Source organism: Ascaphus truei, chromosome 7 (genome assembly GCF_040206685.1).
Source record: "Ascaphus truei isolate aAscTru1 chromosome 7, aAscTru1.hap1, whole genome shotgun sequence".
Taxonomy (NCBI): domain Eukaryota; kingdom Metazoa; phylum Chordata; class Amphibia; order Anura; family Ascaphidae; genus Ascaphus; species Ascaphus truei.
Window position 1 is genome coordinate 1,690,315 of NC_134489.1, and position 21,898 is coordinate 1,712,212.

At 46.3% G+C, this 21,898-nt stretch overlaps 1 protein-coding gene across 8 annotated transcripts in view; it reads left to right on the forward strand.

The window, feature by feature from the left end:
* The window catches only part of TBCCD1 (TBCC domain containing 1), a 234,299-nt gene that overhangs the window by 146,188 nt on the left and 66,213 nt on the right, over positions 1-21,898 (forward strand). For 2 of the 8 annotated variants that reach the window (XM_075606830.1, XM_075606820.1), the window contains one exon: positions 5,540-5,690. The exons of the other annotated variants lie outside the window; for them this stretch is intronic. In XM_075606830.1, the coding sequence (XP_075462945.1) occupies positions 5,540-5,690 (151 nt within the window). The remainder of the gene's footprint in view (positions 1-5,539; positions 5,691-21,898) is intronic. 8 annotated transcript variants of the gene reach the window in all.

A 21,898-nucleotide genomic window follows, 5' to 3' on the forward strand; every position in this document is an offset into this window, starting at 1 on the left:
GTGAAGATAGCAACTCTGTTTTAGCGGTGATGGCTTATGGACCTTTCTCCATCAGCATACCTTCAGTGTTAGGTTCCACAATATTTATCTTTAGTACTTCAACTTGGTTGGGATTCTTATTAACCCGAAGTGCACCCCATGGCACCTCTCTTTTACCATCAGCAGACTCATAGGCTTTGGCCTTTCTGTCTTGACTCTTTAACTTACTCTGTTGAGAGAGTCGCTGGAGAATCTGTGCGGTCTTTACCCTCTTAGGATCACGGGCACACTTCCATCTCATTCGCGACTGTCTCTTCACAGTGGCTGCCCTCATGGCAAGGAATCCACTTTGGGTCCCCTGAGCACTGTAGTTTGATTGAATTCTTACTGTTCTACTGCATCGCCACTTGGCCTTCGCCTTCCGTGCCTTGTGGAACATGGACTGTAGTACTGGAACGGTATCACGGTCATGCTTCCTCGTGTGTCTCCCTTGCTTCATCTCTACCGCCACCTTTTCCTTGGACTGCTTCAGTGACCCAAACGTCTGTCTTGGGGTTGTAAGCTTTTCCTCCAGCTTCATCTGAGAAACCTCCTGCTGGGCAGCAGTAGAGTCCAACGTAGCGTCCCGCTCAGTCTTCAGAGCCTCAAGCTCCTTGACTAGGTCACACTTTTGTTTCTCCGCCATCTTGCGGCCAGAACACTCAGACTCCAGGTCCTTCCTCAGGTCTTGAAGCTGTCCTTCTTCCTTTCTTCTTTCACTCAGTGCGGCTGCTAGTTCATCTTCGTTAGAGTTGAGTCGCGATTCTACATCTCCTAGCAGAGTCAGAGCAAGGCTTAAATCTGTCTCTGTTTCTTTATTCTGGACATGCAACTGCTGGTGCTCCTCCTGGACCTTGTCCAGCTGTAGCCAGGCCCCCTCATTGGCCATCTGGACCAGCTCCTTGTGGATATCGGCCATCTCTGTTTCATGGTGCAATGTCAGGCAGGCCAACTGACGGACTGACACCTCCTCCCTCTTAGCGCACTGCATCTCGCGCTCAGCCATCTGCATCTGCAACTCTTCAATCTGATGCTGCCAGTCCCCTCTCAGGGCCTTCACCTCTTCCCTGTGCTTACTCTGGGTTTGCATCAGCGCCTCCTTCATCTTTTGGAGCTCTGCAGTTCTTGTTGCTAGGATCGCTGCTGCTTCTGTTTTCCAGGCGTCTTTCTCCTTGGTATACTGACTCATTGGGATGGCGCTGCCTCTCTGCTTCTCCAGCTCTTGCTTCAGTCTTTGGACCTTCTCATGTTCCCTCTCACAGAGTCACCTGGCTTCTAAGCTCTGCTTCTTGCTCCCTATTCAATTGCTCCTGCAAGACATCATAATCACGGTTGGCAGTTTGGAGTGCAGAAATTAAGGCCTCCTTGTCCTGGATCAAGGATTCAGCTTCCCTTTGCTTCTCCTTTTCCTTTGCCACCGTTCCTGTGACAATTCTGCCCACCACTCCGATCTGCAGCACATCTCGGTACCTTGCTGACGCCTGTTGTCCTGCTTCATGACAGGCCCAGCATACTGAATCCTTTAGAAAGTCACCTGGTTTCCTTCTAGCCGGCACGGCTCCGAACTCCTGGTCACCGACTCCAAGGTTATGGGGTCCTGCGCTCTGGACACTGGTCACTTTTGCAGCTTTCATCTGCGTGTACGTCTCTCTTCTCGGGGCCACATATGCGTCGTCATCATAATTATCATAGGGCCTGAAGCGACACTGTTTTGTATGGTTATGTACATTGCAAAACTGACACTTGAAGGCGGCCATTTTAAAACCCCGTGTGTTTTTTCCCACACCCGACGGGGCAGGCTTTGCACAACACACGTAAGTTGTATGGGCTTTACAATCTTTGAACCTTCTGGGTTCTTCTTAGGGCAACATCTATGCCAAAATCCATTTTCACTTTCTTTTATACCAGACAGGTGCAATTTACACACAGCACTTGCTAGCTGCAAATTCACTCGCTTCAGCAAAAGGCATTAGCTTTACACAGCAATCCTTTTCATACCCGACGGGGCAAACTTTACACTCAGCACTTGCTAGCTGTAAATTCAATGCTTCAGCAAAATAACGCTTTTATTCCCGCTTGATTTCAGTGTCTCAACACATCTTCATCTACTGACCCCCAGAGGCGTAGCATCCCACTTCTGACACCACCTGTGGCAGGACGGCCTCGCGGCGGAGTCAGTAAGACGCTAGACACGATGGGAACGTTCAGCTATAGTGGTTTATTAGCCACAACCAAAATAAAGTACGGGTGCACTGTCCCTTTAAAAACTACTTTCTAGAAATTAAGCCTATTCCCGTTAGGGAAACTAACTCACTTCTTGAGCCCTTACTAACAGGGCAGCCAGCTAATCTGGTTATACCCAAAACATACTACACAAAGTATAACCAATAAGTATAATAATAAAGTCTTATCTGTGATGCAGCTCCAACAGCAAACAGGAACACGGTTCCGGGGCGCAGGCTGTGTCCAGCCTCACAGCAATCTGTATCTTTATCCTGGGTTGGGGTCCCAGCAGCATAGCTCCTCGCAGGACGGGGGGGACCAGAGCAACAACAGCTACGGCTTCCTAGCCGGGAGAGGTCTCCACTCTCACGTGGAAAAACAAGCTCACCTTGTGTGAGCAACTTCCTGCTTTTTAAAGCACTTGTTTCACTGAGTTCAGTCCTGTTTAATCAGTCTTCAGCTGTGCTTTCTCTGTCTGAGTAGATTAACACTCTGTGAACTGGCTGCAGCATCTCTCCATTCACTGTTCCAGCTTACTGAATCAGTGACTCTGTCACACCCTGTAAGCTATCGTGATAGTGCCTCAGAAGTATACATGATTCACTCTCTGTAATTGCCGATCATATACAGTGCTTGTGAATCCCCAATGTATCCGCTGCCCTGCCTGTCTGAATGTTAATTTCCTTCCTCTCATAACTTTAATGCACTAAAAAGAGTGGAACTTTCATTCATGACTTTAATATAAAGTTAATAATGCTTTACTGTTTGTACCCCAGCAGCACTCACACCAACTTTCATAGCGCTGGCAAACTCCTAACCTAAGTTGGCTCCCTGCGTCTGTGCTGTGTGAAAAGGCGGCTGGAGTTTAAAACACTTTTTCCGCTTTGCGGTTTGGCAGTGAACCATTGTTGCTATATTCGGAACTAATCCATAACTGGGACCGCACTCCTACAATGTAGCTTAGTATAATACATGTGGTTCCCTTTGTGACGGTGAAGGGAGTTCTGGTAAGTGCTTCTGCAGGGGGCCAAGCTTTATGTATCATGTATTCAGAATATCCACAGTGCTATTCATATGCTTCTTTAAGCAAGTGTTTCTTAAGGTGAGTCTTAAAGGTGGATAGAAAGGGTTCTAGTCGGGTATTGAGGGGAAGGGCATTCCAGAGGTGTGGGGCAGTCAGCGAGAAAGGTTTAAGGCGGGAGAGGGCTTTAGATACAAAGGGGGTACAGAGAAGACATCCTTGACCAGAACGCAAGAGTCGGGATGGTGCATAGCAAAAAATTAGGGCTGAGATGTACAGCTGCGCCAGCTTTTATTCTAAAGCCTTGCACGCCGTATCGCTCTGAATACCACGTCATGACGTGCTATGTTTTCCAACAGTATAGTAATTGACTTGGGTTTCTATCGTTTTTTTAGCGTGAGCAGAATCCATTTATCAGGCGCTGAAAATTGCATTTTAGCGTTTTCTGCAATACCGTCTAGAAATTCAAATGGGCGATCGCCAGCTGTTGTCTTGAAAGTCTAATAGCAATCCAACCTACAGTACACAGTACAGCCTGTGTGTGTTATTAAATTGTAATTTGAAGATTTATATTTGAAGCAGAGATTAACGTTACGTGTTCATACAGTATACATTAGTCTGAGGCTCCTTAGCCATACACATAAAAAATATGAGGACACATACTGTACTGTGTACAGGATACTAAAGGGAAAAGAAGTACAGTATTTCAAAAATATAATTTCGCGTCTTCCGAATATAAAATATTTTTTCAGCTCATGCGGATTGGAGCCTTTTTGAAACGCATACTATATGCGTGTCATCACATTTCTATATGTATTATTTATTAATCAATATTTTTGCTAGTTTTGCTCTTCTTTTCCTAATGTTTTCATTTTATGCGGATGCGCATGCGTGTATTTCTCATTGGAACCTTATTGAAACGCATATGCGTGTCATCACATTTATGCGCATGCGTGTATGCCTCATTGGAACCTTGTTGAAACGCATATGCGTGTTATCCCATATATGTGCATGCGTGTATGTCTCATGGAACCTTGTTGAAACGCATATGCATGTCATCACATTTAGGCGCATGCGTGTATGACTTCTCATTCAATGTGAATTTCAAGTCTGAAAAAAAAACTTTTTTTTTTCGTTTCTCGACATGGGCTTGCATAATAATTTTGGCTATTCTGAGATTCAATCACTACTGTAGCATTTTAATTCTACACTAGTCATGTACGTACTGTTTGAGGTGGGTGGCATACTGTGACTCATAAGAAACCCCCAAAATAAAAAGTTATAATCTTTTATTCTATACAGTATGTATTTATTCTACAGTCTATGTACAGTATTATATATGTATTGTTTTAATACTGTTTTGATTTAATGCGCATGCGTGTATGACTTCTCATTCAATTTGAATTTCAAGTCTGAAAAAAAATCCCTTTTTTTATTTCTCAACATGGGCTTGCATAACAAATTTTGATATTCTGAGAATCAATCACTACTGTAGCTTTTTAATTCTACACTAGTAGTGGCATACTGTGATTTTTATTTGGGGGTGTGGGGTTCAAAATATTATGATGACATGTCTCATTGGAACCTTGTTGAAACGCATATGCGTTTCATCACATTTAGGCGCATGCGTGTATTCAATGTGAATTTCAAGTCTGAAAAAAAACTTTTTTTTTTTCGTTTCTTGACATGGGCTTGCATAAAAAAAATTGATATTTTGAGAATCAATCACTACTGTAGCTTTTTAATTCTACACTAGTCATGTACGTACTTTATGAGGTGGGTGGCATGTCACGGGAGCTTGTGCAGGGTTATAATATACACAAATATAACCGGGTTGAATTGAATGCGACTTAGATATAATAAATATAGTTTATTCCTTGATGAAATCTATCAATATTTTATCAGCTGCTGCATTAATTGCCAAACAAATTACATATGCATATGTGCCGTCAGGTCTTTTGCACACGTACTACGGTGTACTCATTGTTTCCGTCTGGCGAGTGATTATGCAGTGAGAAATACTGTACAGTAATGTGAAAAAGACACAGCGCATTTAGTTTTTATTATGAAACACCTAAATTGATACAGTAACTTCTTCAGTACCAAGGTCAATTCACAATGGACCGTGTTTTTTTTTTTAAACACCTGCAAGTTGACACATTACTGTAGCACAAGCAGTGTACACATTAGAATTCATTAAAATTCATGAATATCTGCCACCTGGCGGATACGCGAAGAATTGCCCCCAATTAAATCCGAACCATTATAATTAAACAGATCAACCGCAAATCAACCGCAGTTCAACCGCGGGTGCCGAGAGCGGCGCGAATGCAGCATGAGCATGGGGGATGCACCATTTATTCCGCATGGCATTCAGGACATGGAACCACCAATCCCGAGAAGTTTTAGAATAAAGGCCAGCACAGCAGTAAGTAGGAGCAGAAGAGTGTAAAGCTTTAAAAGTGAGGTGGAGAATTGGTTGCGAGATCTGTGATTTTATAGGAAGCCAGGAGAGTGATTTCAGCAGGGGAGACGCTGAGACAATTTCGGAAATAGTAGTGATTCTGGCAGCAGCGTTTAGGATAGATTGTAGGGGAGACAGGTGAGAGGCAGGAAGGCCGGGCAGCAGGAGGTTACAGTAATCGAGGCGGGAGAGAATGAGGGCCTGAATTAAAGTTTTAGCAGTCGAGCAACAGAGGAAAGGGCGTATCTTTGTTATATTGCGGAGGAAAAGGCAACCGGTTTTAGATATGTTTTGAATGTGAGGGGTGAATGTGAGAGACGAGTCGAGTGTGACCCCTTGGCAACGTGCTTGGGCTACTGGGTGAATGATGGTACTTCCAACACTAATGTGGAAGGAGGTAGTAGGGCCAGGTTTGGGAGGAAGTATAAGGAGCTCTGTTTTTGCCATGTTAAGTTTCAGTCAGCGGAAGGCCATCCAGGATGATATAGCAGAGAGACATTCAGAAACTTTGGTTTGTATAGCAGGTGTATGGTCAGGGGTTGAAAGGTAAATTTGTGTGTTGTCAGCATAGAGGTGATATTTAAACCCAAAAGATGTGATTAGGTCACCTAGAGAGAGTGTGTAAAGAGAAAAGAGAAGGGGTCCCAGGACAGAGCCCTGGGGTACCCCCACAGAGAGATCGATCGAGGAGGAGGTGTTAGCAGAAGAGACACTGAAAATACGATGGGAGAGGTAAGAGGAGATCCAGGATAGAGCTTTGTTCCGAATACCAAGAGTATGGTGAATGTGAAGGAGAGGAGGGTGGTCCACGGTGTCAAATGCTGCAGAGAGGTCGAGTAATATGAGCAAAGTGTAATGACCTCTGTCTTTGGCTGCATGGAGGTCTTCAGTTATTTTAGTGAGGGCTGTTTCAGTAGAGTGTGCAGTGCGGAAGCCAGATTGTGGAAGGTCTTGAAGAGAATAGGTGTTGAGAAAGTGTAGCAATCGAGAGAATACAAGACTTTCAAGGAGTTAAAAAGCAGGAGGGAGACAGTTCGATAGTTAGGACAGGTAGGGTCACGCTTGCTTTTTTTGAGTAATGGTTTAACTGGTGCATGTTTGAAGGAGGATGGAAAGGTACCAGATTAGAGGGAAGAGTTAATACATCTGTGTGAGCGTAGGGATTATAGAAGGAGCAAGAGGTTTTAGGAGATGGGAGGGAATTAGATCAATAGGGCAGGTGGTAGAGGGAGAGGAGGAGATCAGCAGTAACACATCCTTCTCCGAGACAGTGGAAAAAGAGTCAAGGAAGTCAGGAGGAGAGTTAGGAAGCGGTGTGGGATGTGAGGAGGCAACAGATGGGATGGCCTGACGTATGGATTCCACCTTTTCCTTAAAAAAGTCATCAAAGTCCTGAGGAAGGCCGGGCAGCAGGAGGTTACAGTAATCGAGGCGGGAGAGAATGAGGGCCTGAATTAAAGTTTTAGCAGTCGAGCAACAGAGGAAAGGGCGTATCTTTGTTATATTGCGGAGGAAAAGGCAACCGGTTTTAGATATGTTTTGAATGTGAGGGGTGAATGTGAGAGACGAGTCGAGTGTGACCCCTTGGCAACGTGCTTGGGCTACTGGGTGAATGATGGTACTTCCAACACTAATGTGGAAGGAGGTAGTAGGGCCAGGTTTGGGAGGAAGTATAAGGAGCTCTGTTTTTGCCATGTTAAGTTTCAGTCAGCGGAAGGCCATCCAGGATGATATAGCAGAGAGACATTCAGAAACTTTGGTTTGTATAGCAGGTGTATGGTCAGGGGTTGAAAGGTAAATTTGTGTGTTGTCAGCATAGAGGTGATATTTAAACCCAAAAGATGTGATTAGGTCACCTAGAGAGAGTGTGTAAAGAGAAAAGAGAAGGGGTCCCAGGACAGAGCCCTGGGGTACCCCCACAGAGAGATCGATCGAGGAGGAGGTGTTAGCAGAAGAGACACTGAAAATACGATGGGAGAGGTAAGAGGAGATCCAGGATAGAGCTTTGTTCCGAATACCAAGAGTATGGTGAATGTGAAGGAGAGGAGGGTGGTCCACGGTGTCAAATGCTGCAGAGAGGTCGAGTAATATGAGCAAAGTGTAATGACCTCTGTCTTTGGCTGCATGGAGGTCTTCAGTTATTTTAGTGAGGGCTGTTTCAGTAGAGTGTGCAGTGCGGAAGCCAGATTGTGGAAGGTCTTGAAGAGAATAGGTGTTGAGAAAGTGTAGCAATCGAGAGAATACAAGACTTTCAAGGAGTTAAAAAGCAGGAGGGAGACAGTTCGATAGTTAGGACAGGTAGGGTCACGCTTGCTTTTTTTGAGTAATGGTTTAACTGGTGCATGTTTGAAGGAGGATGGAAAGGTACCAGATTAGAGGGAAGAGTTAATACATCTGTGTGAGCGTAGGGATTATAGAAGGAGCAAGAGGTTTTAGGAGATGGGAGGGAATTAGATCAATAGGGCAGGTGGTAGAGGGAGAGGAGGAGATCAGCAGTAACACATCCTTCTCCGAGACAGTGGAAAAAGAGTCAAGGAAGTCAGGAGGAGAGTTAGGAAGCGGTGTGGGATGTGAGGAGGCAACAGATGGGATGGCCTGACGTATGGATTCCACCTTTTCCTTAAAAAAGTCATCAAAGTCCTGAGGTAAAATGGAGGAAGAAGAGGAGGCAGCCAAGGGTTGAGTAGAGAGTCAAAGACAGAAAAGAGTCGGCGTGGATTAGACTAGTGCGGGTTGATTACTGATGAAAAGTAGGTTTGTTTAGCCTGAGAGAGGGCAGAGTTGAAACAGGATACCATAAATTTGTAGTGAAGGAAGTCTGCGAGGCGTTCAGAGGAACGAGTGGAGGAACGCAGCATGCGTGTGTGTGAATTTAGCCGGGGTCTGATGTTAGAAGGGCGAGGACGGCAGAGAGAAAGCGGGGCATGTAGATCGAGAGGAGGATAAGGCAGAGTTGTAGTTTCTGACCAGGTTGTCAGGGTCTGAAGCAGAACTGAGAGGAGAGGGAGGAGCGTAAAGTGGAATCAAAAGATGGTAGGTTAATAAAGCTTAGGTTTCTGCAAAAACGAGGGCTAGATGGAGACGGAGATAGAGAGGGGGAGAAGCGAGAGAGAGAAAATGAGATGTCAGTGATGATCCAATATGCTAATAGGGTAATGGAAAGTATAATAACTACTCCATATTTCAAATATGTAATTAACTGTTATATTTAAAGTCTTGCTACTACTATACCAATAGGCTTAAAATTCAAACATGCAATGTCAGATGTATGAATGGACATACAGTATATAGAAGCTTAACTACCCAGCCAAAATGTTTGACTAAATGTCCAAAAATATAGAAACATGTCTGGACAATAGGCTAATGTTAAACCAAGATGGCGTTCCCTACTGACTGTTCCTGCGTTTACGCAGGAACTGTTCAACGATGGAAGATTTTGATGATAGGTCTCATGAATTAATTCAGAGATTCCTGAATAGAGACTACAATCCTAAAATAGTACAATAAGCATATGAAAATGCTAGAACAAAACCAAGAGAGGACCTTATAGGCCCTTCCAATTATTCTAATACATACAACTGCAATTCCAATAGATCCATCAGAAATGAGAGTTATGCTTGTACAACTACAAGCACAAATCATGATCCACGTTTTGTTTTTTTAATCATACAGTATAGCAGCCAGGCCAACATAGTTCAATCCATTATCAGGAAACTTTGGAATATTTTAAAAACAGATCCTCTACTAAGAGATTTGATTTCTGTTGATCCAAGGTTTGTTAAAAAAACAAAAAAAAAACACAAACCTTGGGCAATACTATATCAAACAATGATGAATCAGACTGCTCTCCTTAATAGAGGTCCTAGTAAGTGCAGGTGCAAAGGATAACAACAATGGCATGTATACAAAATGACTCCAAGAGGTAAGATCAAAAAAGCACCCCCGTTATTGCACTCATTGCCTAGTATAAAGTATATGGCATAGTATCCTATATACTTCTGCTGCAAGGTATATTAGGTCAGAAGGAGAGGGTTAAAAGGAAAATAATAAAATTTGAATACATCCAATGAATTAAACACTCAAAAGTTAAAAACATAGATAGTCCTCGTAGTGGAGTCAGAGGAATCCATAGTAAGTACAAATGACTTCGCAATTTAATAATGTGTATATGGTCCTCAAAGAGCTGCAGACTTATATCAACTTAGTCTCATACATTGTAATAGTAGCAGTTATTTTATGATATTATCACCATCTAAATAGATGCATCAAACGTGGAAGTACTGCTAAATTGAATCAGGGATAACACAGTGGGGTATCAGCATGATGCTAAAGACCAAATATATATGCACTAGTAAACAGTGTAAAAAAAAAAACCCAGAGAAGGGCATAATACTCCGAAAAGAATATATAGTTAGTCCCTCCCTGGTATCCCCGTGTCAGCTAGATGTAATACTGACCGGGAAAATGCTATTCTATGTAAGTGTAAGGATTCGGGTCTCGCGGCGCTCACAACGCGACCCCTCCTTACCTCTGAATGCCCTCGCTGCCGTGAGACAGCACCCTCGCCTGTCCCACCCGGCTCCCGCTATGCTGGGGCATCCCCGACGGACCATTACCGCCCCGCAGACACTCAGCACTATGGCGGTTCCCTTTGGTCCCGGGCACGCGCTCTCTGACATTACCGAGCGCGCGCCGGGCGAGGATAATTTATTCACTGCACTAGCAGTGAAACCACACCCCCAACTCAAGCATAGGCTACAACTTAACCCTAAAGCTCCTTACCTGGCTGCCTATCATAGGAACCAATCCAGGACAGCTCCTCCAGGACTGCCTCCGCTCCCTATTAGTCAGCCGCAATATATAGTAGCTGTCTTACCTCTTTCACATTGCTCGATATAGTCTCTACTTGCAGATGTCTATTCTGGCTCTCTCTTGTCTTCATTTATTCAGGTTACGACCCGGCTTGGCGGACTTCACTCTCTGGCTCTCGACCCCGGCTCTCACTTGACCACGCTGCCTCCCACGTCCCTTGATCTCAGCTTGGACCCTGACCTTCCAGATCTTTCCCTGACTTTGGCTAACGGCAACTACTACGTCTCTTCTTTTACCGGTACCGGCAAGTATTGCTACAGCTATTTCCACTTGGCCTGACAACACCCAAACACCACACTCCGGACACGCTCCTTCTTCTGCGGGTGCGTGCACATATACGTCCCCACCTCAGTATAAGGGACGGGTCTGGTCTGCGGGCAGAACCGGCGTAACATTGAGCCCACGAGGCGCAGACCAGACTGATCTGGGCTCTATGATGACGGCCATGTATCAACAAATCCAGGCCTTAACTGATCAGATGGCTATCCTCACTCAACAGGTAGAGTATCTTTCATTTCAGGTACCACCTGTGGCCACACCGCCGGCGCAGGTCGAACCGGTGGCCGCCGCGGCACCAGGCCCAAAGATTCCGGCACCTAAGCCGTACGCGGGGACCCGCGCGCCTGTCATGGATTTCTCGATCAATGCGAGATCCAGTTTGAGATGGCCCCGCAACAGTATTCCACAGGTTGTAAGAAAGTGGCGTACGTTTACAGCCTACTCACGGGAAATGCGCTGGCATGGGCCTCCCCGATTTAGGAACTACGTCCCGAAATCACCCAAGATTACGCTGCCTTTAGACGAGACTTTCGACAGGTCTTCGATACCCACGCACGCCAAGAAACTGCCTCTAACTCTTTGCTTCAGCTTTCACAGGAACGTCGATCTGTGGCCCAGTACGCCTTGGAGTTCAGGACCATAGCAGCCGAGACACGATGGGACCAGGAGGCTTTAGTCTCATTCTTCTGGCGAGGCTTAACGGATTCTGTGAAGGACGAACTCGCCTCACAACCCAGGCCAGGACTTCTGGAGGAACTCATCTCCCAGGCCATTCGGGTGGATCGACGTCTTAAGGTATGCCGCGCTAAGCGCCAACACCCCCGATTTATGCCTTTCCGTGCCCCTTTTTCCAGATTCTCTTCAACCACGGGACCTGCCATCTCCCCGCTGCTCCCCTCTGGATGCTCCGGAGCCAATTAAACTCGGAGTCCAGCGTCCCCGGGGACCGATATGACAATTTCGCCAAGCCGGTGGGTTATGCTACTACTGCGGGTCTTCCGAGCATCTGGTCCGCGAATGTCCACTATGTCCGGGAAACGACCAAGCCCAGTGAGTACAAAAGGGCTCTCCCTGGGTGCTAACTCTCCTTGTCCCCTTTCCAAGAAGGAACTTCCCAAAAAGTTGACCATTCCTGTCTCCCTCTCTGGTCCTACCTTCCGCACCTCCACAGCGGCATTTATCGATTCCGGCGCAGGAGGAAATTTCGTGGACCAGACCTCTGAACAGAACCAGATTCCACTCATTAGGAAGAGGTCTCCCATTGCCTTGGTAGGGATCGACGGCCGTCCGCTCACTCCAGCATACATCTCCTTGGAGACCTGCCCCCTCAACCTTCCTTCTCATTCCCACAAGGAAACCCTGGCCTTGGATGTAATACATGCTCCTGGAACACCTGTCACCCTTGACTTGCCATGGTTGCAGAAGCACAATCCGCACATCAATTGGACATCTCAAGATCCCATTGTCTGGAGGTCAAGGTCAGAGGAGTCTTCCCCACCAGCTGTACTTCCGCCCCAACTGCTGGCAAATACATCCAACCCTAAGGGAGACTTACCCGCCCCGTACGCAGATTTTTTTTTTATGTCTTCAGCAAGACTCAGTCCGAGCTACTACCCCCTCACAGATCTTACGATTGTCCGATATACTTGGTGCCCGGATACACATTGCCCAAATCCAAGTCCTACCGCCTCTCTCTTCCTGAGATGGAAGCCATGGACGAATATATTTGTGAAAACTTGAAGCGGGGCTTTATACAGCATTCCAATTCGCCCGCGGGGGTCGGATTCTTTATCGTTAAGAAGAAAAATGGTACTCTTAGACCGTGTATAGACTACCGGGGCCTGAACCGCATTACGGTGAAGAACCGTTACCCTCTCCCACTCATCTCTGAATTCTTTAATAGACTTCAAGGTGCTAACCTGTTTACCAAGCTAGACTTTCGTGGGTCATATAATCTCATTCGCATCCAGGAGGGCGACGAATGTAAGACCGCCTTCAACACCCGTAGCGGCCACTACGAATATCTCGTGATGCCCTTCGGCTTATGCAACGCTCCGGCGGTCTTTCAGGACTTTATCAATGGCATTTTTCAGGATGTCTTTAACCTTTATGTAATTGTTTATCTTGACGACATTCTTATTTTTCTAAGAATCTACAGGATTATATCACCCATACGAAGTTCGTGCTCTCCCACCTCCGAGAGAACCTCTTGTTTGCCAAGATGGAGAAGTGCCTTTTTCACCAGTCTTCCACCTCCTTTCTTGGGTATATTATTTCCGACAGAGGATTTGCCACGGACCCAGAGAAATTTAAAGCCGTAGTGGATTGGCCGGAACCCGATTCCCTGAAGTCCATTCAGCGGTTTCTAGGGTTTTCCAATTATTACCGGAAATTTATACGCAATTTTTCCACTATCATCATTCCAATCACGGCACTGACCCAAAAAGGAGTCGATCCTTCGGCTTGGTCACATGAGGCAGTCACGGCTTTCCAAAACATTGAAACAAGCATTTGTCTCAGCTCCCATCCTCCGACACCCGAACACCAATTTTCCATTTACCCTGGAGGTAGACGCTTCGGACTGGGGCCGGCGCAGTCCTATCCCACAGATTTTCTCCTCAGGATAAACTGCACCCTTGTGGTTTTTTCTCTCAGAAGTTTTTTCCAGCTGAGAGGAACTATGACGTGGGCAATAGGGAACTTTTGGCTGTCAAGTTGGCCCTTCAGGAATAGAGGCATCTTCTGGAGGGGTCAAAAGAGCCGTTAACGATTCTCACGGACCATAAAAATCTTTTTGTACATCGAGAGTGCCCGCCGCTTAGGCTCCCGCCAAGCCCGCTGATCGCTATTTTTCTCTAGGTTCAATTTTATTTTGTCCTACATTCCTGGCACGAAGAACGTCAAGGCGGATGCCTTCTCTAGAGAGTATTCTTCTGAAGAGAGACCGGAGAAAACTACAGAGTCCATCCTTCCCAAGCAAAAGATCCTCACGGTCGCTGCATTCAAGAATCTTGAAAAAAATCATCAAGTCTCAAAGACACCTTCCTAGAGGTTCCGAAGGATACTTTGTACGTAGAGCCCAAATTTATTCCTGAGATTCTGGATTGGGGGCACGCTTCCCGTTCGGCAGGACAATCGGGATTCAAAAAAACACTGGACCTCATCCGTCGCACCTTCTGGTGGACCAATATGGCCAAGACCAGCCTTGAATTTACTTGTGCCTGCCCGGTATGTGCACGCAATAAGATACCTCGTCAGAGACCCCATGGTCTTCTTATACCTTTACCCACCCCGGAACGCCCCTGGTCCCGCATATCCATGGACTTTATTGTCGAATTGCCTATGTCGAATGGCATGAACACCATTCTAGTAGTGGTGGATCAGTTTTCCAAGATGGCACATTTCGTTCCTCTCAAAGGATTACCCTCCTCACCCGCTATGACGGGGGAGGGGTGCCAAGTGAGTAATAAAGGGGTCACCCCCATTAGGCACCCCCTTCTACCGTCTGGGATGTGAGGGGTTAACCCGAAATGTACTTATAATACATATGTTCCCCTGCTTCACAACCAAAAGGTACGTCCCTTAGTTATCCTATTCCCACATTTAGAGGGAATTCATGTATTTTAATTCCCCTGCCTCAGGGCAAACTGTGTTCTATTTGATACAGTAGAAAGGTATATGGGTACAATTAGTGGTGTTTGTACCTGTACAGTGTATGCAGCAACCACACACTGGGATCAGGTCGGGAGTGAAAGGGTTAATTGCATTTACATGTTCATTGCCCTTTGTCCTATTTCCCGCCTTTGCAGTCAACATTTTGCAGCATCTCCATAGGTCGCCATTGGAGCCCCATGTAACCCTATGGAGATTCCGGCGATTTGGGCCCTTTATTGCAGAAGACCTGCAGGTGGCACCCGAGAGGAGGAGCGGCGGTTCCCCATTGAAAGTGAATGGAGTAATGCATTTCAATGGGGATTCCTTGAAGCCAACCTCTGGAGACGAGCTGGCAGCCAGCCAAACCGCAAGAGCGGAAACAATGTCTGAAAAGAGCTTTGATCAGGTCTCGGTCAAGTTCACGTCCAATTGTCGTGGGAAATGTTGTTCTAGGGCACCCAGAAATAAAATTATTTTTGCCCCTAGGAACCCCCTCACTTGACCCCAACCGGGACCGACAATGGCGGCGAGAAAGGGTTGCGCCGGCCATGAGGGTCCTACCATTGACCGCAGTGGCAGAGAAAGCCGCGTGTCTTTCAAACACTAAGTGGAAAACAGTGGAAACTGAAAACCCATAACTCCGGTTCCGTGAGGACCAGAGGGCTGGGATTTGGCCAGGATGTAGTCACTGCTCCGGCATGACTGCATGGCAATTTCCAGCCCTCTCCTCTCAACCGAACGGAGATGGGTTAACTGTGAAAAAGTGAGTTGCCCATTGACTCCAATGGTAGCGGAGGTCCCATTGAATCCTATGGCCGCGCCAGCCCTATTGATTCTAATGGAGGAAAGCCGCATGGCTTTAAAACGGCCAAGTGCAAAAACGTATAAAGTGAAAACCCATAACTCCGGTTCTGCAAGTACCAGAGGGCTGGGATTTTGGCAGCATGTAGTCACTGCTCCGGCATGACTGCATGGCAATTTCCAGCCCTCTCCGATCAACCGGGCGGAGTATGTGTAACTGTGAAAAATGTGGTTTTCCCATTTACTTCAATGGCGGAGTTGCTCCATTAAAAGCCTATAGCGGCGCAGCCCATTGAGTTCAATAGAAGAGTGAAATGCAGTGATTTCTTTTAGCCTATAGCGGAGAATCCTGCATTAAAGTTAATAGGGGATTTTAACTTGGTTTTGGTATCTCCGGTTCTTGGGGTCGTGGAAGGCTGATATTTGGCCACTATGGCAAGGGTCATTCGGCATGAGGACCTGGCAAATTTCAGCCTGCTCAGACCCACAGAACGGATTATTTTAATATATGTTTAATATTAAAATGTTACTCTGCATCCCTGGTATTTCTAAGCCCGTGAAAGCCACTGGCCCAGAAGGAATGTTAATTGCCACATGGCGTCAGGATGTTTGAGGGAACACCATGTATGAAAGGCTCACCGCCCTGTATTCAGTATTCTAGGACAAAGATGAGCAGGATATGGGTACTTGGGTAAAGTGTTGTGTTTCACAATTTAAGACAAAGGTTTTCCTGTCAAGGGACCCAAAAGGCAGACTAGGCGACGCCAGTCTTGTGAGATTGGGGCTAGGGAAATGAGCCCCTGATTAGAATAATGCCCACCCCTGTGGGCAGGTATTACCTGGCTTCCCACGTGAGGTGGCATGGGGTAATTGGGTGGAGGTAATTGGTAACCAATACCTGGCACCCAATGTTAAGGGATAGGGCTGAAACCCCATATAAACGAGTGTAAGCCCTATGCCCATGGTCTTCGTGTCTTCATTTGTATCCTATATGCCTGAATGAATTGCCAATCCACATCCTGATTGCTTCATTGTCTAAGTAATAACTAAGTAAGTGTTCATATTCTGTGTGTTATTTGTATATCTTGTGTGTTCACCTTTTTTAAGGAATAAATTATATTTATCATATCTTAGTCGCATTCGATTGAACCCAGAGATATTTTGGTGTATTATTATAACTCTGCACAAGCTCCCGTGGCACCCGCCCTAGCCGATATTTTCTCCAGAGAATTTTTCTGGATCCATGGCATTCCCACATCCATCGTATCAGACAGAGGCTATCAATTTGTTTCCAGATTCTGGAGGACCTTCACCAGAAGTATGGGCATTTCTTTTTCCTTTTCTTTAGGATATCAACCTCAATCTAATGGGCAGACTGAGAGGGTTAATCAATCTCTCGAGAAGTATTTGAGGTGTTTCGTCTCAGACTCCCAGGACGACTGATCGGAGTTACTTCCCTGGGCTGAGTATGCCTTTAATTCCTCCAGGAATGAATCCACTCGTGAGACGCCTTTCTTTATTAATTACGGATTCCACCTGGCTCGCTGCCCATTTCCAATATCTCCTCTGGAGTACCAGCCGTGGATGAAGACATCTCCTTCTTACAGGATTCTTGGGCTAGAATTCAATCGGCGCTCCAAAAGGCCTCCCAGAATTCGAAACTCCAGTCTCAAAACCCCTTCCCCTAAATTGGCACCTAGGTTTCTGGGCCCTTTTGCCATCATGGAGCAGGTAAACCCGATGGCCTTCCGTCTTCAATTACCCCAAAGCATGAGAATTCCTAATGTGTTTCACACTTCACTTCTCAAACCGTTTATTCCCAGTTCTCTCTTTCCGGACCACACTCTGAGACCAGACCCAGTTATCATACAGGGCAACGAAAGAGTATGAGGTCCAAGCCATATTGGATTCCCGCCTCTCCAGAGGTAAGGTTCAATTCTTGGTCCATTGGAAGGGCTTTGGACCCGAAGAAAGATCATGGGTTTCTCTTAGACATTCACGCACCTGGGCTTCTCAAACGTTTCAGAAAAAAGTTACCGTCCAAACCATGGGAGTATCGTCCTGAGGCCGACCCTGAAGGGGGGGTGGTACTGTAAGGATTCGGGGCTTGCGGCGCTCACAGCGCAACCCCTCCTTGCCTCTGAATGCCCCCCGCTGCTGTGAGACAGCACCCTCGTCTGTCCCACCTGGCTCCCGCTATGCTGGGGCGTCCCCGACGGACCATCACTGCCCCGCGGACACTCTGTACTCTGGCGGTTCCCTTTGGTCCCGGGCGTATGCTCTCCGACATTACAGAGCACGTGCCGGGCGAGGATAATTTACTCCCTGCACTAGCAGTGAAACCACACCCCCAACTCACGCACAGACTACAACTTAACCCTAAAGCTCCCCACCTGGCTACCTATCATAGGAACCAATCCAGGACAGCTCCTCATGCTCCTCCAGAACTGCCTCCGCTCCCTATTAGTCAGCCGCAATATATAGTATCTGTCTTACCTCTTTCACATTGCTCGACATAGTCTCTACTTGCGGATGTCTATTCTGGCTCTCTTTTGTCTTCATTTATTCAGGTTACGACCCGGGTTGGCGGACTTCACTCTCTGGCTCTCGACCCCGGCTCTCACTTGACCTCGCTGCTTCTAACGTCCCTCGATCTCAGCTTGGACCCCGACCTTCCGGATCTCTCCTTGACCTTGGCTAACGGCAACTACTACGTCTCTTCTTTTACCGGTACCGGCAACTATTGCTACAGCTATTTCCACCCGGCCTGGCAACACCAAAACACCACACTCCGGACAGACTCCTTCTGCTGCGGGTGCGTGCACATATACGTCCCCACCTCAATATAAGGGACGGGTCTGGTCTGCGGGCCGCACCGGCGTAACAGTAAGTAGGCAGCACATAATATCCACATTATCCACAATAACCACACAGCATGAGAACTATTAGCATCACACGGAGGTGCAACAACCAACAGAGACCTCTGCAGTAGCCAGACACGTGTTGGCTGAATAGGACGTCGCATGAGTGACGTCACGGAGGGAGCTGCGGATGCTTTCACCACATCCCCTACAAACACACACACACACGGCTTGTATACGGGCGGGTATTGTATTCTGAATGGGAGATTACCCCGCTGTCAGGTGTCTGGCTACTGCAGAGGTCTCTGTTGGTTGTTGCACCTCCGTGTGCTGCTAATAGCTCTCATGCTGTGTGGTTATTGTGGATAATGTGGATATTATGTGCTGCCTACTTACATAGAATAGCATTTTCCCGGTCAGTATTACATCTAGCTGACACAGGGATACCAGGGAGGGACTAACTACAGGCATACCCCGCTTTAACATACGCAATGGGACCGAAGCATGTATGTAAAGTGAAAATGTACTTAAAGTGAAGCACTACATTTTTTCCACTTTTTGATGCATGTACTGTACTGAAACATCATATATGTGCATAACTGATGTAAATAATGCATTTGTAACCAAAATAAATACAGTAGGCTTTATTCAAATAAAATGAATGGGAGCAAGCAAGGAGGTGAGAGGCGCGCACGCGGGTCAGTACTGTATAGCAGCTCTCTCCTTCTCATAGTCTCTCCCTCCTTCTCGCAGTCTCTCTCTCCTTCTCGCAGTCTCTCTCTCCTTCTCGCAGTCTCTCCGTCTCCCGGTCTCTCTCACTCAGTCAGGCTCCCTCACTCAGTCAGTCACACACACACGCACTCAGTCACACACGCACACTGTCACTCAGTCACACACTGTCACTCAGTCACACACTGTCACTCAGTCACACACTGTCACACACTGTCACTCAGTCACACACTGTTACTCAGTCACACACTGTCAGTCACACACACACATTGTCACTCAGTCACACACACACACAATGTCACTCAGTCACACACACACACATTGTCACTCACTCAGTCACACACACACACACACACACACTGTCACTCAGTCACACACACACACTGTCACTCAGTCACACACACATTGTCACACACACATATTGTCACTCAGTCTCACACACACACACATTGTCACTCACTCAGTCACACACACACACACACATTGTCACTCAGTCACACACACACACAAGCAAAGATTGCAGCAGAAGATCTTCTCCTCCCCCTCACTGTTGCTCGTAGTTCACATCACATGCAAAGTTTCGCAGCAGACAGGAGCGAGCTCTGAGGACAGAGGAGGGGGGAGAAGGTGGGAAGAGGAGGAGGAGAGCGGAGTCGGGCTGCAGTGAGTGCTGGCGGAATCACTGGTTTAGCTGCTGATTTATGGAGCATGAGTGCAGGGGGAACGGAGACAGATGGGAGGGGGAACGGAGACAGATGGGAGGGGGAACGGAGACAGATGGGAGGGGGAACGGAGACAGATGGGAGGGGGAACGGAGACAGATGGGAGGGGGAACGAAGACAGATGGGAGGGGGAACGGAGACAGATGGGAGGGGGAACGGAGACAGATGGGAGGGGGAACGGAGACAGATGGGAGGGGGAACGGAGACAGATGGGAGGGGGAACAGAGACAGATGGGAGGGGGAACAGAGACAGATGGGAGGGGGAACAGAGACAGATGGGAGGGGGAACAGAGACAGATGGGAGGGGGAACAGAGACAGATGGGAGGGGGAACAGAGACAGATGGGAGGGGGAACAGAGACAGATGGGAGGGGGAACAGAGACAGATGGGAGGGGGAACAGAGACAGATGGGAGGGGGAACAGAGACAGATGGGAGGGGGAACAGAGACAGATGGGAGGGGGAACAGAGACAGATGGGAGGGGGAACAGAGACAGATGGGAGGGGGAACAGAGACAGATGGGAGGGGGAACAGAGACAGATGGGAGGGGGAACGGAGACAGATGGGAGGGGAGGGGGAACGGAGACAAATGGTAGGGCAGAGGGAACAGGGAGATCGAGCGCACCATAATAGGGACAAGCATGAAGGAGGTAGCGGGATTGTTGAGGTGCGCACGCCGCCGCCGCCGCATGCGCACGCCGCCCCCTGGTGTCGGTACTCGCAAAGCACGTGTACGTACACTGGTATGGTGCAACTAAAAATAAATGTACGTACTTGCGAGTGTACGTAAAACGGGGTATGCCTGTATAAATTCTTTTTGGAGTATTATGCCCTTCACGGGGGTTTTTTTTTTACACTGTTTACTAGTGCATATATATTTGGTCATTAGCATCATACTGATACCCCACTATGTTATTCCTGATTCAATTTAGCAGTACATCCATGTTTGATGCATCTATTTAGATGTTGATTATATCATAAAATAACTGCTACTATTACAACGTATGAGACTAAGTTGATATAAGTCTGCAGATTTTTGAGGACCATATACACATTATTAAATTGCGAATAGTCATTTGGATTCCTCTGACTCCACTATGAGGACTATCTATGTTTTTAACTTTTGAGTGTTTAATTCATTGGATGTATTAATATTTTATTATTTTCATTTTAACCCTCTCCTTCTGACCTAATATACCTTGCAGCAGAAGTATATAGGATAGTATGCCATATACTTTATACTAGGCAATGAGTGCAATAACGGGGGTGCTTTTTTGATCCTACCTCTTGGGGTCATTTTGTATACATGCAATACTATATCACCAAGCTTAATAAAAAAAATACCAAAGATTACAATACCAACACTAAAACACTGTTTCCTGGGCTACTTGGCTGCTATCCGTGTGGCAAATGCAAAGTGTGCCGATATGTTCAAAAAACTAAAATGTTTACAAACAATGAGAAAACCAAAGAATTTCAGATCTGTCTTGTCACATGTAACACTGATAACGTGGTCTATATGATCACGTGTGGATGTGACAAAAGATATATTAGCTTAACAACCAGAGCATTCAAAATTAGAATGCTCGAACACATGAGAAATATTTCCAGTTTGGATATTACACATCCAGTCTCCAACCATTTTAAATCATGTCAAAATGGTAATTTAACACATTTTAAATGTGTTATTTTGGAACACATCAAACCTCATGTTCGAGGGGGAGATAGATCTAAGGTTTTAAACCAAAGAGAAGCATTTTGGATATTTACCATGGGCACACTGATACCACAGGGTCTGAACACAGTGTGGGATCTGAGGTTTTTTCTCTAGTCCCACACTTTATAGACAACCATATCATTGTGTCCCAGTTGGTATATTCATCTCATTTGGGGTCTTTCATATTCAATCACCATATCTGCCTCCGTCTCTTGGTTTGTCCTTTTTATTTTGTGACAGTCAATTTTCAATATAGAGTTAATACATGTTAGTTTAAATATGTTTCTATCCGACATTTTAAATGTGAAAGGCTGAGGATGGACCAACATGAGAATATATATCATTTATTAGCTATTTTTCTGACTATGTTAATATGTTCAATCTTGGTTTAATATTAGCCTATTGTCCAGACATGTTTTTATATTTTTGGACATTTAGTCATACATTTTGGCTGGGTGGTTAAACTTCTATACAGGCATACCCCGCATTAACGTACGCAATGGGTCCAGAGCATGTATGTAAAGCGATAATGTACTTA